Below are 19,127 nucleotides of genomic sequence, written 5' to 3'. Positions count from 1 at the left end.
TTCAGTATATAAAAATGTAAAATGTATTTACATTATGTCACAATTGTAAGACAAACTCCATACAATTTTTTTTTTACACGTTCAAGTGCAGATATGCAGATGTTCAGGTTAGTGCAAAGGGACAATGTGTGAGGTGTTTAATCCCATGTCCATCAGCATAGCAGACATTCCGGGGTGGACAATAGTATTGAAAGCAGAACTGAAGTCTATAAATCAATCTCACATAGTTCCCTCTCCTGTTGTGCAACTGGCTGAGGGTGGTGGGCAGTACCTTGGAGACAGCCTTGTTTGCAGATCTGTCTGGCCAATAAGCAAACTGTAGCATCTTTGATCAAAAGTCTCAGCCTGTAGGAATGCCACCTTATATTTCCCCACATCTTCAGTAGTAGTAAGCAGCAGTATATTTGTTCAAAGCAGCGCAGATGTATCCAACCATGGTTCCTGGTTTGGAAATGACTGTACAGTCACTGCAGGGATGATATCTGACTATGAAGCTTGTCACTACCTCTGTAAACTCACTAATGCTTCCATGGCTAGACTGAAGCACATCCCAATCAACATCTCTCAGAGCATCCTGCAGCGTAGCCTCTGATTGGGCAAATGGTGGGGTGATGAAGGCTCTCTCGTCTCCAAAGCTTCCTATACAATCCTTTGTTTATATTCTGGTATAATGAAGGTGGTGGCGTGGTCTGACTTGCCCAATGGTGGGAGATTATTAGTCTTGCACCCCTGCATGGAGAATAACAAAGGTTCAGAGTCCTAACCCTCCTGGTGGCACTTGTGATGTGTTGACAGAACTTTTTTAAGGTTTGCTTTGTTAAAATCCCCACCCATGATGACGGTAGTGTCCAGGTACTTGTTCTGGTGCTGGTAAGGCAGAGATGATGACCAAAGTGAATTCCCATCAGATCATCAGATGTACCAAGTTAAGTGAGCAGGAGAGAAAGTTTTGTTGTCCACATGATAATACCAGTTGCTGTTCATCATGAAAGACTCCACCAGATTCCTTTGATTTGTCCATAAGGAAAAGAGAGAAGTACTCCAATGGTTGGATGGCTTGATCTAGCACCCAGGGAGTGAGCCATGTTTCAGTCACACACAAGATGTTACAGTCTCTAACCTCCCTTTGGAATCTGTTCCTCACTCAGTCTTGTTATCCAAGGACTGGACATTTGCAAATAGGATACTGGGTAGGGTGGATGTTTGGGCCTGGCCCTTTCATTGTAATTGTTCTCCACTCTTCATCAAGACGGTTCAGGCGTGATCTCTCTATTTATCCTCCCAACTCCCAATAGGCCTTGGTACCGAGAGAGAGCAAGAGAGAGCAAGAAAGAATGAGAGAGAGAAAAAAGCAAGAGAGTGCACGAGAGGGAGAGTGGGCGTGCGTAAAAACTAAACTTAATAGAAACCAAAACTCAATTTACTTGGTACTTCCTTGTGGTTACTTAATCAAAAAATACAGACTGACTCTCCAGTGACCTCACCTAGATTTCTGAGAGGTGGTGCAATGGACTAGGTACCTGCTTATTGATGACCTACTTTAATTACAAATTAGTATGGTGTTGTTGGGGGCATGACATGACAGGGAGTGATGAAGAAATATGCAGCAAAGACTGCACCAAGTTCAAGGTCATTACCGCAAAATAGTCTATAAAGTTACATAATTATTGATCAGCTTTTTTCCCCCAATCATATTATTTCTTCAATAATATAATAATTTTTCAAGTGTGTCTTAAAACAACAGTCAGGAGCTCAAATGAACATTGAAACATGTTTGTCTTGCTGTAATCATTCCTCCTGTTCATACTGACCATTAGAAGATCCCTTCATAATGCACTTACAATGGAAGTGATGGGGGACAAAATCCACAGTCCTCCTTCTGTGCAAAGATGAATTAAAAAGTTCATCTCAAGCTAATACGAAGCTTCTTGCACCTGAAGCACCTGACTTGTTTTAAGACACACTTGAAGAACTGTGAACCTATCTTTTAATTGTAAGTACGAACAGCAAAGTTATAGCGCTTAACAGTTTAGTTTAAGAGGTTTGAATTTGGCTACAGAGCAGTTTGGGTCTTTACCTTTTCTCTTTTCCTCTAAAGAGCTATTTGGTTTAGATTCTTACAAATATCACAAATCATACTGCAAGCAGCAAGAACTGTAAGGAAGAAACTACATTTCATGATTGTTATAACTGAAAAGCAAAATCAAAAGTTACATATATAATACTTTAGTTTCATGAATTCATTCATATTTTTTATTCAATTACATTCACGTTAGGTGGGTAATGTACATATTACAGTTGCAGATGACAGAAGATTATTCTTCTATTATCTCTTACATATTAATGCAACAATTCCAACACTACACACACACACACACACACACACACACACACACACACACACACACACACACCTAACATAAAAACAAGGATGTATGAAACTGGCTAACAAAATGTATTGTTAATACCTGAATCCTTTTCTATTCATACATTAATATGCAGAGTTGCAATTGTCACGTTAGTGTATAAATGTTCATTCACTCGATTCTTATTCCTGTTATTATCTGCAATCTGCTGCATTGACCCAATTTCTTTATAAAAACAAGTTTTATCTTATTTCTGCTCTTGTTTTCATCCCTTACAGAGTACATTATGGTACTTTTCAATCAGTAAAAGTACTTGCTTCCCTCAGTTAACCTGTCAAGCAATAAATTGCTTCTTCAGATTGTTTTTCGACCCAAAAAACTTTTCCTCAGTTTGCTCCTCAACCAATAAAGTTTTTTCTTGTTTTATTCCAGAACCAAGAAAGGACCATTTGTTACTCAAATGTTTTACTCCTGAACTGTACTTTTGGTCTTAAACCAAGGAAGAATCTGTAAAGGCTTTTGGTTCAGTCTTTTGTACCGACTAAAGTTAACGCTTAAAAATTAAATTGATGGTGGACTGTTATACATTTGTTTAGACAGCTCCATTTAAGACACTTTTTTCATAACCCTGATCAGATTGCTGAAAATGTGAACCCATTTAGTAAATTTAAAAAGAAATTCACATTCTCACCACTAGGTACCTATAATTCTACTTTAACCACTTTTAGGAAATTAGTACAAAGAGATATTGCCTCTGTAATTAAGTCTAATCCTGCATCAAAGTTTTCTAATATTAGTTTTTTGAAGAAGAATTACAGTCTAATCCTAATATTGTTATTAAAAAGGCAGATAAAGGAGGTGCGGTAGTGGTGTTGAATACTACTGATCATGTTGCAGAAGCTGAGAGACAATTATGTAATGATGTTATAAGTTATTACCTAAAAACCTGAGTGAACAGCTTACCATTGACAGAGATAGTATTTGAAGTAGAGCCTTAGAGATGACATGGATTGCAAAGGCTCAATATGAGTTTTTTAAGTATAGCACCCTGTCACCCCTGCTTTCTATTTACTTCCTAAGATTCATAAGAATCTTCACAAGAGACGTGTGAATCCACCAGGAAGACCTATTGTTGCAGGGAACAATTCTTTATCCGAACCATTGAGTAAGTTTGTTGATCGCTTCATTAAAGTATTGTAAGAACTTTACCATATTACGTAGGAAGACACTGGTCTTAAAATGATTGTCAGAGATTAAAATACTAAAGGCTTCATTTCTGGTAACTTTTGACATGGAAAGTTTATATAATAACATTCCACATGAAGGCGGTCTTGAAACCATGCAATATTTTTTAGAATTGCAAAGAGAGGAATTAGTGGTTGCATTTTTAATGATTCTTACTGAGTTTGTTTTGAGTTCTACTTTTTTCATGCTTAACAAGAACTCCTATTTACAGACTCAGGGGAGAAGCAAGGGGTCTCCCTTTGCTCCTAATAATGCTTATTTGTTTATGGGTCTTTAGGAGAAAAGCTACATATTCAACAATAATCCTTTTTTGAAGAACATTTTTTTCTAGAGGAGATTTATTGATGATGTGGTTTTAGGTTTTACATCTACTGAGGAAGAACTCAGTGGTTTTTGTAACTACATTAATCATACTTTACCATGGAGTATAGTCAAGAGAAAATTCACTTCTTGGATTTATTGATATCTGTGAATGAGTTTTGAGAACTTGATACCTCTATATTTTGAAAAGATACTAACAGAAACATTCTCTTACATGCCCAAAGTTACCATCCTAAGGAATCTAGCCAACATCCCCTAAGGGTAAGGCTAAAACATAAATGTAATAAAGGCAGTGAGTTTGATGTCAAAGCAAGAGAAATGAAGGTAAGATTTGTCCAAAAACGTTACAAGGACCATGTCATAGATACAACTATCAACAAGTCTAGTGCCCTAAATAGAGAACAATTATTTTGCTCATCTTATAGACCTAAAGACAACAGAGTTTCTTTTGTGTCTGAATACAACACTATCTGTGGAAGGGTTAAGAACATTATCAAAAAACATTGGGGTCTACTAAAATGTGACCCTCCTTTGCAGCATATTTCTTCCTCTATGCCAGGGTTTTGTTATAAAAGGGGTAAGAATATAGGGGACTCTATTGTGACATCTATGTATAGAGAACATATGAAAACTAACTGGCTCTCTAAGGAGGTATATGGAAATTATAGATATGGTAGATGTACACATTGCTCTAACACTTATGATATTGAAGAGTTATCATAAATCAGTTATTGAAAAGGGAAGCATATTGGATATATACCCTCAACTCCTTGGAGCCACATGGGTTGAATAGGCATTAGACTTGAATCCATTTTTGTAACTTGTGTTTGTATGTCTAACCTACATTATCTCTCTGTGCCTACAGGTGACCTCGTATGTAGGTAAAGTTGAGCCACCAAACCCCTCCTGGCACAACCCCCTTCCCCTCCCTTCCCTTATTAACACAGGTATATTTAATATCTATTCTTTAATAGTAGGCTATTCACCTCTGACTTTTATAATACATCATGGTGGAATGTATTATGTATTTTGTATAGTACCCTCTTTCTTCTAATATATGTTTTTCTACTTGTTTCTACTATTTTTGATTTGTATTTTGTTGTGAGGAAATGCATGTACTTTGTACTCTATGATATTTATCTTATGGAAATGTATGCATTCTGGATCTACTCATCCTCTGTAGTGTTACAGATGGAACAGCCAGACTATGTACTCTGACATTAATTTAATCTCATTATCTTATGGAAATGGAAATGTAATATTTATATTTGCCTATTATTGTTAACTTTTTGAAGTGCATTTGTATTAGGGAGGGTGAACCTGTTGGATTCTCCGCTATCAGCACCTGATTATTTAAAGACATACATGATGGCAATCAAACACAGAGTGAACCTGATGAAGCAGCATGCAGAACTCATAGTTCGCTCCTTTTTGATTTGAATGTAATTTGTTAATAAAATGTCAATCCTAGTATCCTGGTGTGTATTGGAATATAGATTTTTTGCTTTTAGTTCAGTCTTCAACCAGTAAAAGATTTCCTCACAGAAGTTGTTGTGTTCCTGAACAAAAACAGACTTGCCTAAAGGCTTTTCTTCATTTATTAACCAGTAAAGACTAATATAGGTTTGTTCCACTAGCAGTGAAGGAATTTCTGTCTGTTGTGCTAACAGTTAAGACTTCCCTCTGTTCTCTCCTAAACCAGTTGAGTCATTTCTTATTCACTCAGTCACTTAATCATTTTGTCAGCTCAAGGCTCCTCAGTTCACTCTTTCACCCTTTCCTCAACTACCTCTTAATCTGTTTCCATATTCAACTATTCTTTTTCACTCTTGCCCCGACTGCTTGCTACATTCATTCAAATCCGTAGGCACCTCAACTGTTCTATTCTCTTTTCCCATCAGAGGCAAGAAGCTGCAATCACTGCTGATGTGCACATGTCAATGAACTCCTATTATAGAGTGTACACTTTGAACATAAATAAAAGTCTGAAACCTGCATGAACAGAATTATTACAGCTGAGTAACTGAATGATCCCAAACATTTATATCTGGGTACATGCTTACTTTTTTCTTATTGTTGTTCATGAAATAACTTTGTTTTTGTTGTGGTGATTGCTCAGACAAGCTAATTAGAAATATTATGACATCAATCCGGGTTCTGGTAATATAATGAGTATTTGTTATTTGTTTTATACTTTTTTAAATTAAATTATTAAATAAATAAAATAACTGAAATATGAATATAATGATATGGATATAATGTTGCTAATGCTAACCTCAGGGTAGACAGGTGGATATCTGGAATGCCTGGAACAAACCTAACAGCCACTTAAAGGACAGGTTCACAATTTTTCAAGTGTATCTTAAAACAACAGTCAGGTGTCCATATGAACAGTGAAAGAGGTTTTCGTCTCTGTAATCATTCCTCCTGTTCATACTGGCTATTAAAAGATCCCCTTGTTAAAAATGCATTTAAAAGTTGATGTGAAGCTTATATTCAGCTTCAGCAGTCTGAGTTAGTCATATCAAGTGGATATCTGACACATTTACAGTCTTTTTAGCATTAAATTCCCTTCCCTATATCAAATTGTGTTTCCTCAGACAGTGTTTCCCTGTTGAGCTGTGGTGGAAGTATAGTAACAAAAAGAGGAACTTTGGCACTAAAAAGACTGTAACATTGAAAGATATCTACTTGATTTGACTCATTTGGACACTGAAGCTTCATATCAGCTTCAGATAAACTTTTAAATACATTTATGCACAGAAGGAGGACTGTGGATTTTGTCCCCCATCACTTGCATTGTAAGTGCATTATGAAGGGATCTTCTAATGGTCAGTATGAACAGGAGGAATGATTACAGCAAGACAAACATGTTTCAATGTTCATTTGGGCTCCTGACTGTTGTTTTAAGACACACTTGAAAAACTGTGAACATGTCCTTTAAGAGACCATCAATTAACCTTTAGTTTAGCCCGAGCAGGCTGATGCAACCACGTACTACTGAGAGCAAAGGACAGGAACATTTTGACCACAGCATTAGATCTCCCCTTAAACCAGAGGGTGAGACAGACAATAAAATTAAACTACTGTACATTTTAACATAAATGTTCCGTTTTTGGAATAAAGTAAGTATTAAGCACACTGCACACAACTCAATTAGCACTTGTTCATCTGCCTTAAAAGACAGGTTCACATTTTCTGTGCATAAATGTATTTAAAAGTTTATCTGAAGCTAATATGAAGCTTCAGCATCCAAATGAGTCAAATCAAGTAGATATCTTTCAACGTTACAGTCTTTTTGTTACTATACTTCCACCACAGCTCAACAGGGAAACACTGTCTGAGGAAACACAAAGAGGGAATTTGATGCTAAAAAGACTGTAAATGTGTCAGATATCCACTTGATATGACTAACTCAGACTGCTGAAGCTGAATATAAGCTTCACATCAACTTTTAAATGCATTTTTGCACTAAATGACTGTGTGGACACACTGTGGATTTTGGCCTCCATCACTTACATTGAAGCACATTTGAAGGGGATCTTTTAATACCCAGTATGAACAGGAGGAATGATTACAGTGAGGAAAACCTCTTTCACTGTTCATATGGACACCTGACTGATGTTTTAAGACACACTTGAAAAATTGTGAACCTGTCCTTTAATTATGGATACATCAATCCATGTGTCATTACTATTATTATTATTATTATTATTATTATTATTATTATTATTATTATTATTACTACAACTACTACTATTATTACTTTATTCTGTTTGATGTTAACATTTTTGAATAAAAGAACAAACTTACCCGCTGTCTCAATGGATAAATAGTTCTTGACAGACATTCATTGAGACTGATGTGGTTGTCAAGGCGACCGCTAACGTGGAGCAAAGCTAACAGGAGCTAGGCAACTTTGCATGGCTCGAGGCCGCTCTTCATTCCAACACGGGGCAACAGTAACGTGAAAAGAAAACCTTCATCTGTCATTGATGAAGCAGCGGCAGTGTAGCTACACAGAGTCAGAATGTGTCGGTATTTAAGACAGCATTACTTGTCAGAGTGGATAATTAGCCTGTTTGCTAACGTTTGTTGTGTAGCCTCACAGCGGAGGCTGCTGCAGCTGCATTCAGTCACATTCTGGATTAAGTGCACGGTAACTAAAAATGTAGCCTAACGGGGCTGAAAGACAATGCTATCTTATTTTCAGCATGACGTTACTAACTAAACTTGAATGACGTTTTATCTGGCGACAGTAGGCACGTTTGTCAGTCACGTGACGTCATTTTAAAGTACTGTTTAAGAAGTCAAAATGTCACTGTGAGTGTTCACACAGCATCAGCCAGATCTCTCATTCTGGTGAATAAATCCATGCAGCTGCGTTTCTGTCACCATCATTAACTACAGTGATTGTCTCTGTTTAGTTTGACTGTTCTTATTTTTTAATGGAATAAATAAATACAATGGACTCTGCACACGTTGTTTGTTCTTTCTTATGGAATGCAGAAATGCAGAGATTGTTTTCCACTGCTGGACAGCAGCAGGGCTTGCACTGCTACATGGATGGGATTTGTAGGCTATAGCCAATTAGTTGTGTACCAATCAATCTTGCCAACCGAGCTGCGAGTGTCCCTGCCATGCATTTGTTAAGTCCAAAGCCAGACAAAGCTGCAGTGGAGATGGATAACAATGATGCAGTGCTGGAACCCAGATGTGATCTTTCATTTTTGAAATAACACACTCGGCTTCCAGCAACCCATCCCCCTTCGTTTATCCCCTCTCCTCTGTCTCCGTATCACTATTAACCTTCCATCGCATTCCTTGCATTTTAGAGACAGCCCCCCAACCCCTCCCCTCCCCCTAATGACAATACGGCTGGCTGTACCTGAGACTGGTGGCCGTGTAGCAGTACCATGCAGGCGGGCTGAATGCAGAGGCAGCGCTGTGCCTGGCATTGTTAGAGCCAGTTAAGCACACTGGTGCACCCAGAGGAGCCCATGGGTGCCCATGCTCTGGCCACCGAAGCTTACCTTGCTTTGGCCGATCTGTCGTAACTCCATCCCGTCCCAGACCCGAGATCTCCGAAGCCTGCAGCGGGATAATTCCTCTCCATGAAAGAAAGGGCTGGATGAAGATGGACAGATAGTGAGGGGGAGGGGAGGGAGGAATGTCTTCTCTTCTCTGCGCTCGCTTCTGTTTATTTCTCCGCTTGACGAGCCTGTAGACTGGGAGGAATGGAGGGAGGAGAAGGAGCGAGGGGAGGAGGGGGAGGAGGAGGAGGAGGAGGAGGAGGAGGGGGGGTCACAGCAGCCAGGAGCACCTCCTCCCTCCTCTCCTCTCCCCATATATTTCACTGTCTATTGTCTCCTGTGCTAAGCTGATGGGCTGTAGAACAGATGCTCCACGTTCTTCAGCAGCTTTAATAAGCGGAGCTATATTCACATTGATCCTGCAGCTGCTCTGCTGCTGCTCTCTCACACCACAGTGAAGCTATTTTCGCTCATTTTGTTCACAAGACGCCATTTTTAAGAGGAATGACTGGGCTGGCGTTCATCCTCTCCTTCCCTCCCTCACACACACACACGCACACACGCACGCACACACACACACACACACACACAATTTGTCATGCACGGCGGCGCAGTAGTGTAGTATTGTGGAGGACTGTAGAATTGTAGAATTGTAGTCTTGTGAAAGAGCTCAGCTTGTGTAGCAGCTTTCTATAATCAACCGCTGTGATAAACAACAAACACATGCTGCAACGTGTAAAGAATAATGTGCTGACATCCTCCTACGTTCATTTACGTGTCTCTACTGGCTAGACAAGTTACAATAGATGAATAAAGGAGTGGAGGCATGTGTAACTCTTATGTAATTTATTGTATAAAACATCTCCGTATTCTTACACAGCTGTCTCACAATTGTCTCCCACATATTCTCAAATATTTGTAATATTCACAAATATTCTCACAGCAGTCTCAGAATTAATTGTCTTTTGTTTCTCTGGTCAAAAGTTCCTTACAAACATAAGTTGGATGTACAGTGCAATCATAAAAAATGAACCCCACCCTCACCTGCACCCACTTTAAAGCATCACATCTGTGGTGGACAGACTACTGTCCAGCCACTCTGCAGGTCATACTGTCAGCTGCGTCCACTCTGGGATTGTGTCATAACTTCACTTATAAATACAGTAGATTCAAAAATATGCAATATTTAAAAGTTCACTCAAACCGCCAGTGCCCATCAACCATAATGAAGAAGCTCTGCCAGTTCTCTCAATCGTTGTCTTCTGGGTTGGGAGGCTCTGATGGCGCACCCCTGTGGTCAAAGAGAGGATCTGTGTGAGTACTCTTATATGACAGCATGGTACATGTGAGTCCAACAGCCAATGGACCCCTAAACTTACTAAACAGACACCAGAGAATAGAAAATACAGGATGGGCGATGCAAAACAAGTAACATGTATCAAGAGAAGTTCGGAAAATATATCTGATCATGATTTAGTTTTCTAAGTTGTCCTTTACTTGACTGATGTAATGTTTCATCTCAATATGTTTTAGGTATCCTGAATAACCATGACCCCACCTTCAATGACTTTGCCATTCATACATGTCACAGCTGTGGTAGGCAGAATATAACAGGAAGTTAGTACTTAGTTAGCAGGATAATGTTATTTAGCTTCATTTTAGGCTCTGGTTTCATCAGAAATTCTAATATGCTAATTAAAGCACCCAAAATCTGTGTGATTGGCTCAAACCTACAGAACTTTCAATGAAGAAAAGCCACTGAAATGTAAATGTTTGGTGCTGTATTTAATGCAGTTTGAATTCTAATCTCACACTCTCAGTAGCCACTAACATGTAACTAGTTATAGAGAGTAGAATTTGAAAAATAGAAATATAATGTAATAGCCAACAATGTAAATTGGACAGCAGTAAATACCAGCAATCTTTCTTATTAATGTCCAGTTTTTTGTTGTTACAACAAAAAAACTCAGTTATATGGTCATTTCTGAGACTGTAGCTTATTTGTTGTTGTAGTTGTGGATATGTGATTTCTGATTACCGTAGTTTGTCTTAACAAACTACAGCAATAAAACCACCATAGAATCTGATCTGACACTGTAAATAACAATTATACAAATATAATTATTGTGCAGGTTTTTCTGTTTCATGTATTGTCGATACAAATTAATCATCGTAGTTAATTTAATATCTGTTCACTACATGATTCTTGTCAAGTGTGCAATATGTGGTGGTGTGTCTCCAGGTGGGTTTGAGTTTTTGGGTTTTTATTCCCACTCTGCCCCTAGTCATATGGTGGCGTTTGCCAGCTCAACCATTCCTGCTCTGTAGCATTACTTAGTATTCAAATCCAAATTGGTTTGGGAAAATGATGCATGAGCATGTAGGGTTTTTTTTTTTTTTTAAAGATTATACATTCTGTCAGGAAAGATGTTTGTAAAATGGTGTTATTAAATAAAATAATTTTATTTAAAATTTATAGGATTTATTAGGATACATTTTAACTGACAGAAATTTTGTTACAAAATTGTTATAAAATGTATATTTTAAAATACTTTTTGTAAATAATGCAAATGTGTCATCTGCAAATTCTAACCTGCATCCTTCCTTTTGTAGGTGTTTGGTTAGATTCTGGCCCACTGTAGATGGAGCCACTAGTCTGGATCCATGTAAGTTTCCTGTACACACCAGGCACTGGAGCATTCACTTACCCTGAATAAGGTGGTGGTGGGGCATCATGCTGCCCACTGTGGTTTAGAGCGTCATTGTAGCTGGGTAGTCCTGGGGCCATTATGCCAGCCAGGGGCACCATCTCTGGGGCTGGACGCCCGTCTTGTGCCATCCTCACTGGAACTCTGGATACATACAGAAATCAAACAAGCCGGTTTAGTTACTGTAAAGCTCATCAAGTCTGGAGCAAACATGATTGTGCCCCTGTACATTTTACAGCAAATATGTTTGATTTCCTGATTTGATAGATATTTGCGTACAAGTGGAAAATTTCACCTGGTGGTACTGGAGAAAAGGCTAGGGGTTTGGGAGACTCTCAAAGGACAAGGACATACAAGATGACGGTCATGTGACCAACAGAGGTAGCTGTTATACGTCTGTGCGAGGTACAATAGGTCACAATGCTGTGCCAGCATAATCACTGTTGACTGTGGGTTTGACTCAATAAGGTATAGAATTGTCAAAACTAAACACAGATAAAAATCTGAAGAATGCTGGAAATTGTTTTAGACCACTGTTTTTTTAAGATATGACCATGACATAAATAGGATTATATAAGAGGCATAAACTGGGGATTTCTTTATTTATTTGATTAATTATCCTCAAAAAATAACACCAGGCCATGCCCAAATGTAGAGGTTTACTCTAAAGGACAATTACATCTTCTTGTCCACTGACTACCTTCTTGCAGTACAAGCTTTACAGTAGAAGTTGCCTGAACTTACCAACGTCCTCTGCTGCCTCTGTGGGTCATGGGACTCTCGTCTTGCAAACAGTAGCAGTCCCTTGAGAGTCTCCCATCATCCTTATAGACTAAATTTTCATATGTGCAGCAAATTTCATGTAAATCTGGTGATTTCTTTTCAAAATCCGTCTAATGGACTAAAATTTTGGGTGTTGCCAGATAAAAGGTTGGGTTGTTCACTGAAGACATTAGAAATCATTATTTGAGGACCATGAATATCCAAAGCAAATTTCATGTTAAAGTGTTATGGTCTAAACCAAATTTCTGGATGGACCAAAGTCACTGTTTTATTCCCCATCTCTAGGTTAGCTAGACAAAAATGATTCTCCGCAAAGTTCTACATCGGAGTGAACTTACTGGGCTGAACTCCTTCCACCCTTGTTCTTGGCCTTGTAGCAGTAGATTCCCAGCACAGTTGCAAAAACAGCAGTCACTAGGATAGCCAGGATCCCTGCCACCAGCCCTGACACATCCACTCTGGGTGTATTCGCTTCAAAGACAAACCTCATTAACATCAAACCTTTGTTCCTTAAACGGTTCTTACACCAGTCAGTCAGTCAGTCCCTGATCACTACAGTGATGACTTTGGTCATGACTGTCTTCTGTTAGTCTAACTAGATTTTGTCATCAGTGAAACCTACAGTATCAATGTGAAACTGCACGATATTTCTACTTTTTGACTGCTCCATGCATGATGAATGACACCTGCTGCAATCAATCAATACAAAACATGAGTTATAAACTTAAGTTTGCAGCATGAGTCCACATTCACACATTACATTCTTTGTGTAGAAGGAATGTATATTGACTACACTTCCACAGAGAATTTGATGATTGAGTACAGCCTACTTTAAAAGGCTTAAGACATTCTAAATGACCAGAGATACACTCTCGGATTGTGCTGTAAAATTCAATAACATCCCCAAATTCAAAATCCCAGAATATCCTCTGCAGACAGTGATGACATACAGGAGGAGATTTGGGGATTTGGAGCTGTTATTAAGCAGTATAACAAAATCAGGGAGTGTACCTTTAACCAAACAGATAGAATAAATAAAATATTAGCAAATACGGAAATGTTAATTATTAAATTATGTATTTATTGTAACGTATTTTTGATGTGAAAACACTACATTCTGCTGAATGAGCCCAATACCAAGGTCCTTAGACTTCAATAATATCAATATAATATTAATTTGAAAGCATTACCATGACTGTTGACATATTGGGTCCAAAATATTTCCTAAAAATGGAATCAAAAGAAGATTTAATGAAGTAGTTTCATTAAAAGGAGAAAGAAGAAAAATACATCAAGTTCCCACCACAGAAAATTCAATTTAAGCCAGTGTGGACATGACTTTAGACACCTTTCCTCAAATGCAAAACCCAAATGTTTTCTGAAGTGTTGTTGAGGTGACTCTTGGGGTTATTATTCAGTTTAATGGATATCATAGTTATTCTGCACTCTATAACTGCAAATGCAGCATTGCAGTGATAACAACTAAAAGGCATTCACTGTACCCTTGATTTCTGGTTCTCTTCCAAAAATTCACACAACTATCACGTGGTTTGCAGAAACCACAATTTAACACTAATGTTCAGATGATATTAACCTCCAAGCCACTCAGGTTTGAAACAAGACTGTCCCTATCTTCCTTAGGATTGAAAAAAGCTCTATACGTCTACATGCACAAGTGTACAGTAGAGAGACAGTGACTACTAGCAGCTTACCGCCTGAGTGTCATCCTCAAACACCTCTCTGGCCTCTTCATAAGTACACGTCTCTTCCACACACTCCCTCTCCAGATTGTCAGACACCACCAGCTCAAAGTCCCAGCTGTTATAGAGCAGCGAACGGGACAGGAAGGTGGTCGCTGACTGCTCGTCCACAAACAGTGGATCTCCTGCAGGACACAGACATCTACACTTATACAGACGCCCTCACACAATGAAATACTATGTTTGTTTTTTCATTGTTTTGATTTTGTAGGCCAGCTGATAGGATCTAGAATGAAACAATGGCTTAGTTTAAGATGCTTTGACTTCCAGCTTTAAAGGATTTAACTGGTCAAAGTTTTTCTTAGTCAACAAATTCCATGAAAAGCAGCCAAAACCAGCAAGGGTGTATCAAATCCTGATATATATTATTCTTCTGTGGCGTAGACCTCCGTTTTGCCCAAAAACTATTAAAACCACGTCAGTGAGCCACACTGCTGCACTGGGTGACATGTTCCTTCATCATCATTAACACATATTCCCCAACAAAATGCACTATTTTACTCCTGTCTGAATAACATTTGCTAAAAACTACAGTAACCAGCATTTTTAGAAAATTACTAAGCTTTTTTAAAAATCAAACTATACTGTATTTGTCAGCTGTTTTTAAATACTTTTCTGTAGATGAGCTTGGGACTGACAGCCACAGACAGAGTAGGGAAGTCAGGAAATATTGAGAAGTGTACTAACAGATTGTTTGTTTGAGTATTTTCATGGGATTTGTTGATTTGCATATTATATCCTCTAAAGGCCAGACATTTCAAAATCTGAATAACATTTCTTAGTGACTAACTAGGAGGCAAAGTTGAACAGAGAAGAAGCAGAATAAAGAAGTAAATTAGAGAACATGAATGTTCTTTGATGAAATGACCACACTATAGAAGAAAAAACTAAAAAAGAAATGGTCACTGAGTCAGAGATGACTCAAATGAAAATGAAACAAAATGTCAAAATAGTTTTGAAGTCAAAACAAACTTTTGAACTGTAAACTAAACTGACCTTGACTTCAGTGCAACACTGTATCTGAGCTACTTTTCATGTTTTTATCCAAATAGTAAAAATAATAAATATATTGTGGCTGCAAAGCAATGCTTGAAAAACCATGTATGTAACTGTTATATCAGAGTGGAGAACATATGGTAGGGAACATTATTATCCTGTAAATAAAAATGACTTAAGTATTAAATACACATATTTTATGAAATGTATCACCAATGAAATTCAAATTTAAATTACTGATACATTTTGAATGGATTAAATGCAAAGATTTAAAATGTTTAAAAAGGTCAGAAGTGTTGACATCTGTGTGGGCACATGCTCTGATTTTGATTAAATACAATATTGTCACAATGCACATTGACTACACGTTTTTATTTTGTTCAATATATAAAAACAAGTGACTGTAATGTACCAGTATTACAACATGCACTACAAGATCAATACAGTCCATATCTGTAATCAAGTCCTATAAATATATCAACCGCACAGAGAAGTTGTGTTGCATTTATCAGAGATTTAATTGGTTACATGTTCCCTCTCATATCTCATCAACAGATCTCATTAATGTGAGGCACATATGTGATGCCAAGTTATGATAATTAGATATAAAAGTCACATAAAGACCTTTTTTGTCTTTGGTGAGAGCAGTATGGATGTATATGAAGTGAGAGAGAAGAGGTGTGGTTTACCTGGAGTGTGTCTATAGGTGACAGAGCAGTGAGCCAGCTGCAGCAGGGACAGCACAGGAATCCACACGGCTGACAGAACTGCCATCGAACCAAAAACTGAAAGGAAAATGACAAGGAAGAGCTACACGTCTGGCCATATGTACAAGTATGAGCCTCAGCACTCACCTTTCAAACACTGCTGCCTCCTTACCTGGTTACAGTGTGCTCCGTCTTTCAAAGCTTATCACTTCTTCTAGATGTTCAGACACATGAAGACGCAAATTTTACCAGTTTTGTGTTGAAAGGTCAAGACAAAAGTGTTGTGCTTTCCCAGCGACACAACACGTCACATGACAAACCTGTTGGACAACATACCTGCAGGAAGGTGGAACCTCTACAAACCTGTCTGTCTGCCTGCCTGTCTCACTGTCTGCTCACTGTGTTTACTTGTTTTTTCCACCAGTAGCTAAAACTAATGCAGTGTAATCCAACAGTGCTGCAATAAATCCTAAGGTTTTAATGTTCAGTTTTTATTCAAACTGTTTTAGAGAAGTGTGTGGTATGTATAAAAGCCATAATAATGTGTGCCATTCAGATATAATTGAAAGTATGAGTATATGGAATGAAAGCTGACAAAAAATGAATAAAAGTTAAAATGTTGAATGCACAAACAACACAACATGGAGGTGTGTTGTTCCTTGTGTTTACTATGTAAACCTAATGTGTTTGTGTATTTTAATGAAGTGCCTGTAACATAGTCTTTACTTTCCTGATAGACATTCAATGAGATTATATAAGAACATCATCATCATCCAACTTGTAAAGAAATATGACCGCTGATGTGAAACCAATCTCTACCCACACTGCCCCAAATCCCCAGGTTCACTGTGTGTCAATTGTTGTAAGTAATCTCATTTAAACTAATTTAATTTCAAGTGAATTAGTGAATTAATTGTACAATTTGCATCACTGAAATACAATATCAGCTAAAGCAGGTCCTGCATCATTACCTAATCTTGTGACCCTGTGTCAAAATCTAGTTTTAACTCCTTTAACTGCTAAGGTTTTTTGATAAAATGACCACTAACTAGCAACACACAGCTGACACACTATCAGGATGATAAGAGCAGAGAAGTGATTCCTTTCTCTGTGAAAGATGCTGATTGTTGGGGAAATGTTCTGCTTTTCTGTTTTAACACTGATGGCTTTAGAAGTCAGTTTGTTTGCTCTACTTTGAGCCATAACTGGCCAAAGTATGAATTATTTCATCATTTGGTTGTTGATTTCTCATTACCTCATATTATGACCTGTGACAGCACATGTGTGAAACTACACATGGTGCCAGCACAGTGTCACAGAGTATGTGAATGAGATCCTGATAACATGGAATGAAATATATCAACCCAAAACAGCAATCCCAGACTTAATTAAGTGCTCTATCTATCTACAGTTATTATTAAAACAAGTGAGTATATTCATCTTCCATCCAACAAAAATGAAGCAATAAATCCATGGAATAACTGTACAGTACATAGATTTTTTCTATGCCAACTCCCGAAACAGTGCAATGTAACACAAGACACAACAGAAAGAAATGTTTGAGTAAATGTTTTAATCATATACAAAAGTGATTTGACTTTTATTTCAGTATAAAACAGATGATGTGAATTGCAGGTTTTAAGGTAGATATAAATATAAATTCTTACTAAAAGAGTAAAGATGTAAAACCAAACTGCCTGAAGCATTACAAATGGCAGATATGAAACTGAATATTTGGAAAAGTGCTGTGAGAGAAATGAACATTTTCTTGGTGTGCAACATACTGATGTCATCTTTTCTTACGAATAAAAAGCTATCACACCAGTCATGAAGGTGCTTGAAGATGTGAATTGGACTCATGTCTGTTGTTTTTGATTGTATCACTGCCAAAAACACACTTCAGGGGTATGGGAGGACATGCAAGCTAAATTCTCCCCCACCACAAACCCTGAGTCTGGTACCTCTGGCCTGGATGTGCATTCCAACAAATTCATTTGGCCACGCCTGTGTGTGGGAAGCTGGGGAGGACTGCTGGCTGCTCATCCTTATTGCTGCAATACTGCACAGTGTGGATCAGAGGTAGTACATGACTGCAGCCAAGTCCACATTTTGTCCAAAAAGTGTAAAAACCCCCCAAACCAAACACCCTTTACTCCTGTTATTATGACTCTGTATCTTTCATAAATGCTTTGAAGAAGAGATTGTAAAGGAGATAAATACAACAATCTCACAATTGAAATGTTGGGCAATACCACAATATTACACAGCTAACAGTGCTTCCATCCACTTTAAAACACCAACATGCAGTACAAAATCATCCTGACTCAATGTCCATTTATTAACTTTTTCCAGAACTCTCATCCTTTCAAGATCAATATCCATTCAACATCACTGTCTTCAATAATGAATAAGTTTACTCAGTTGTCACTGAGACAGCCTAGTTGACATCATATGAATTAAATGAGACCCTTCAGTAATGTGATACAGATGGTTGTATATGGTGGACAGGGACCACCAGAAACATCTCAGTGTGGACCTTGACATCTGAACATGTAGTCTTCAAGGAGTCAACACTTACCACTAACTATTCAAGACCTTCACATCTCTCTGTTACACTCTAAAGACAGGAAGACTGGAGTGGTGTATGACATCATCATGACATCACATGTGAGCTGTGGGGAACAGTACATCAGTGAAACAGCAAGGAAGAAGAACAAGAGATGAAGGGTCAGTCCCAACTTGTGTGATGTGTTTCAGGTAACTGATGAGACCATCCCATGGCTTGTACAAATACAAACACATAACTCAGTCCACGTCATATATTTGTTGGCTTTGTCTCATTTCCACATAATGAAAGAATAAGTAGGATCAACTGTGCAGTATTATGGTTACATTAGGTGATGATAAAAAATACACATTTGGGAACCGAGAGAAGAAATACAGTTAATAAAACAATTAAATTGAGTTATCTAGAAGTATATGGGGTTACTGCACATAAAGGAACACATCTCTCAAAATCATATACAACCACAAACAACCAACTGACAACACCTGAAACCCAAAATTCCACAATTAGGTCACATAATGACAACTAAAGCATCTCCATCCACTGATGAAGACCAAAAAATACAGTTGAAAGCTCAGGAAAAATCTAGGAAGAGAACCTTGGGTTAGGATTATTTTGTTGAACAGCTGTTCCTAAGGTCAA

At 38.0% G+C, this 19,127-nt stretch overlaps 2 protein-coding genes across 2 annotated transcripts in view; both read right to left on the bottom strand.

Annotated features, from left to right (window-relative positions):
• Window positions 1-9,182, bottom strand: part of prr12b (proline rich 12b) — a 40,850-nt gene extending 31,668 nt beyond the window's left edge. Inside the window, exon 1 of the mRNA XM_042392977.1 lies at window positions 8,966-9,182. Coding sequence (XP_042248911.1) covers window positions 8,966-9,048 — 83 coding nt within the window. The 5' untranslated portion in view covers window positions 9,049-9,182. The remainder of the gene's footprint in view (window positions 1-8,965) is intronic.
• Window positions 9,183-10,169: 987 nt separating this feature from the next.
• On the bottom strand, window positions 10,170-15,986 carry prrg2 (proline rich Gla (G-carboxyglutamic acid) 2). Its single transcript, XM_042392308.1, has 7 exons — window positions 15,902-15,986; window positions 14,828-14,849; window positions 14,169-14,358; window positions 13,647-13,680; window positions 12,795-12,927; window positions 11,674-11,817; window positions 10,170-10,256 (listed from the first exon to the last, which is right to left on the bottom strand). The coding sequence occupies exons 1-7, from the start codon at window positions 15,984-15,986 to the stop codon at window positions 10,214-10,216; spliced, it is 651 nt and encodes a 216-aa protein (XP_042248242.1). The 3' UTR covers window positions 10,170-10,213.
• Window positions 15,987-19,127: the final 3,141 nt, after the last annotated feature.

This window comes from Thunnus maccoyii, chromosome 18, assembly GCF_910596095.1.
Source record: "Thunnus maccoyii chromosome 18, fThuMac1.1, whole genome shotgun sequence".
In the NCBI taxonomy this organism is placed as follows: domain Eukaryota; kingdom Metazoa; phylum Chordata; class Actinopteri; order Scombriformes; family Scombridae; genus Thunnus; species Thunnus maccoyii.
The sequence above is the reverse complement of the archived record's forward strand: the minus strand, read 5'-3'. Positions and strand labels throughout refer to the sequence as shown.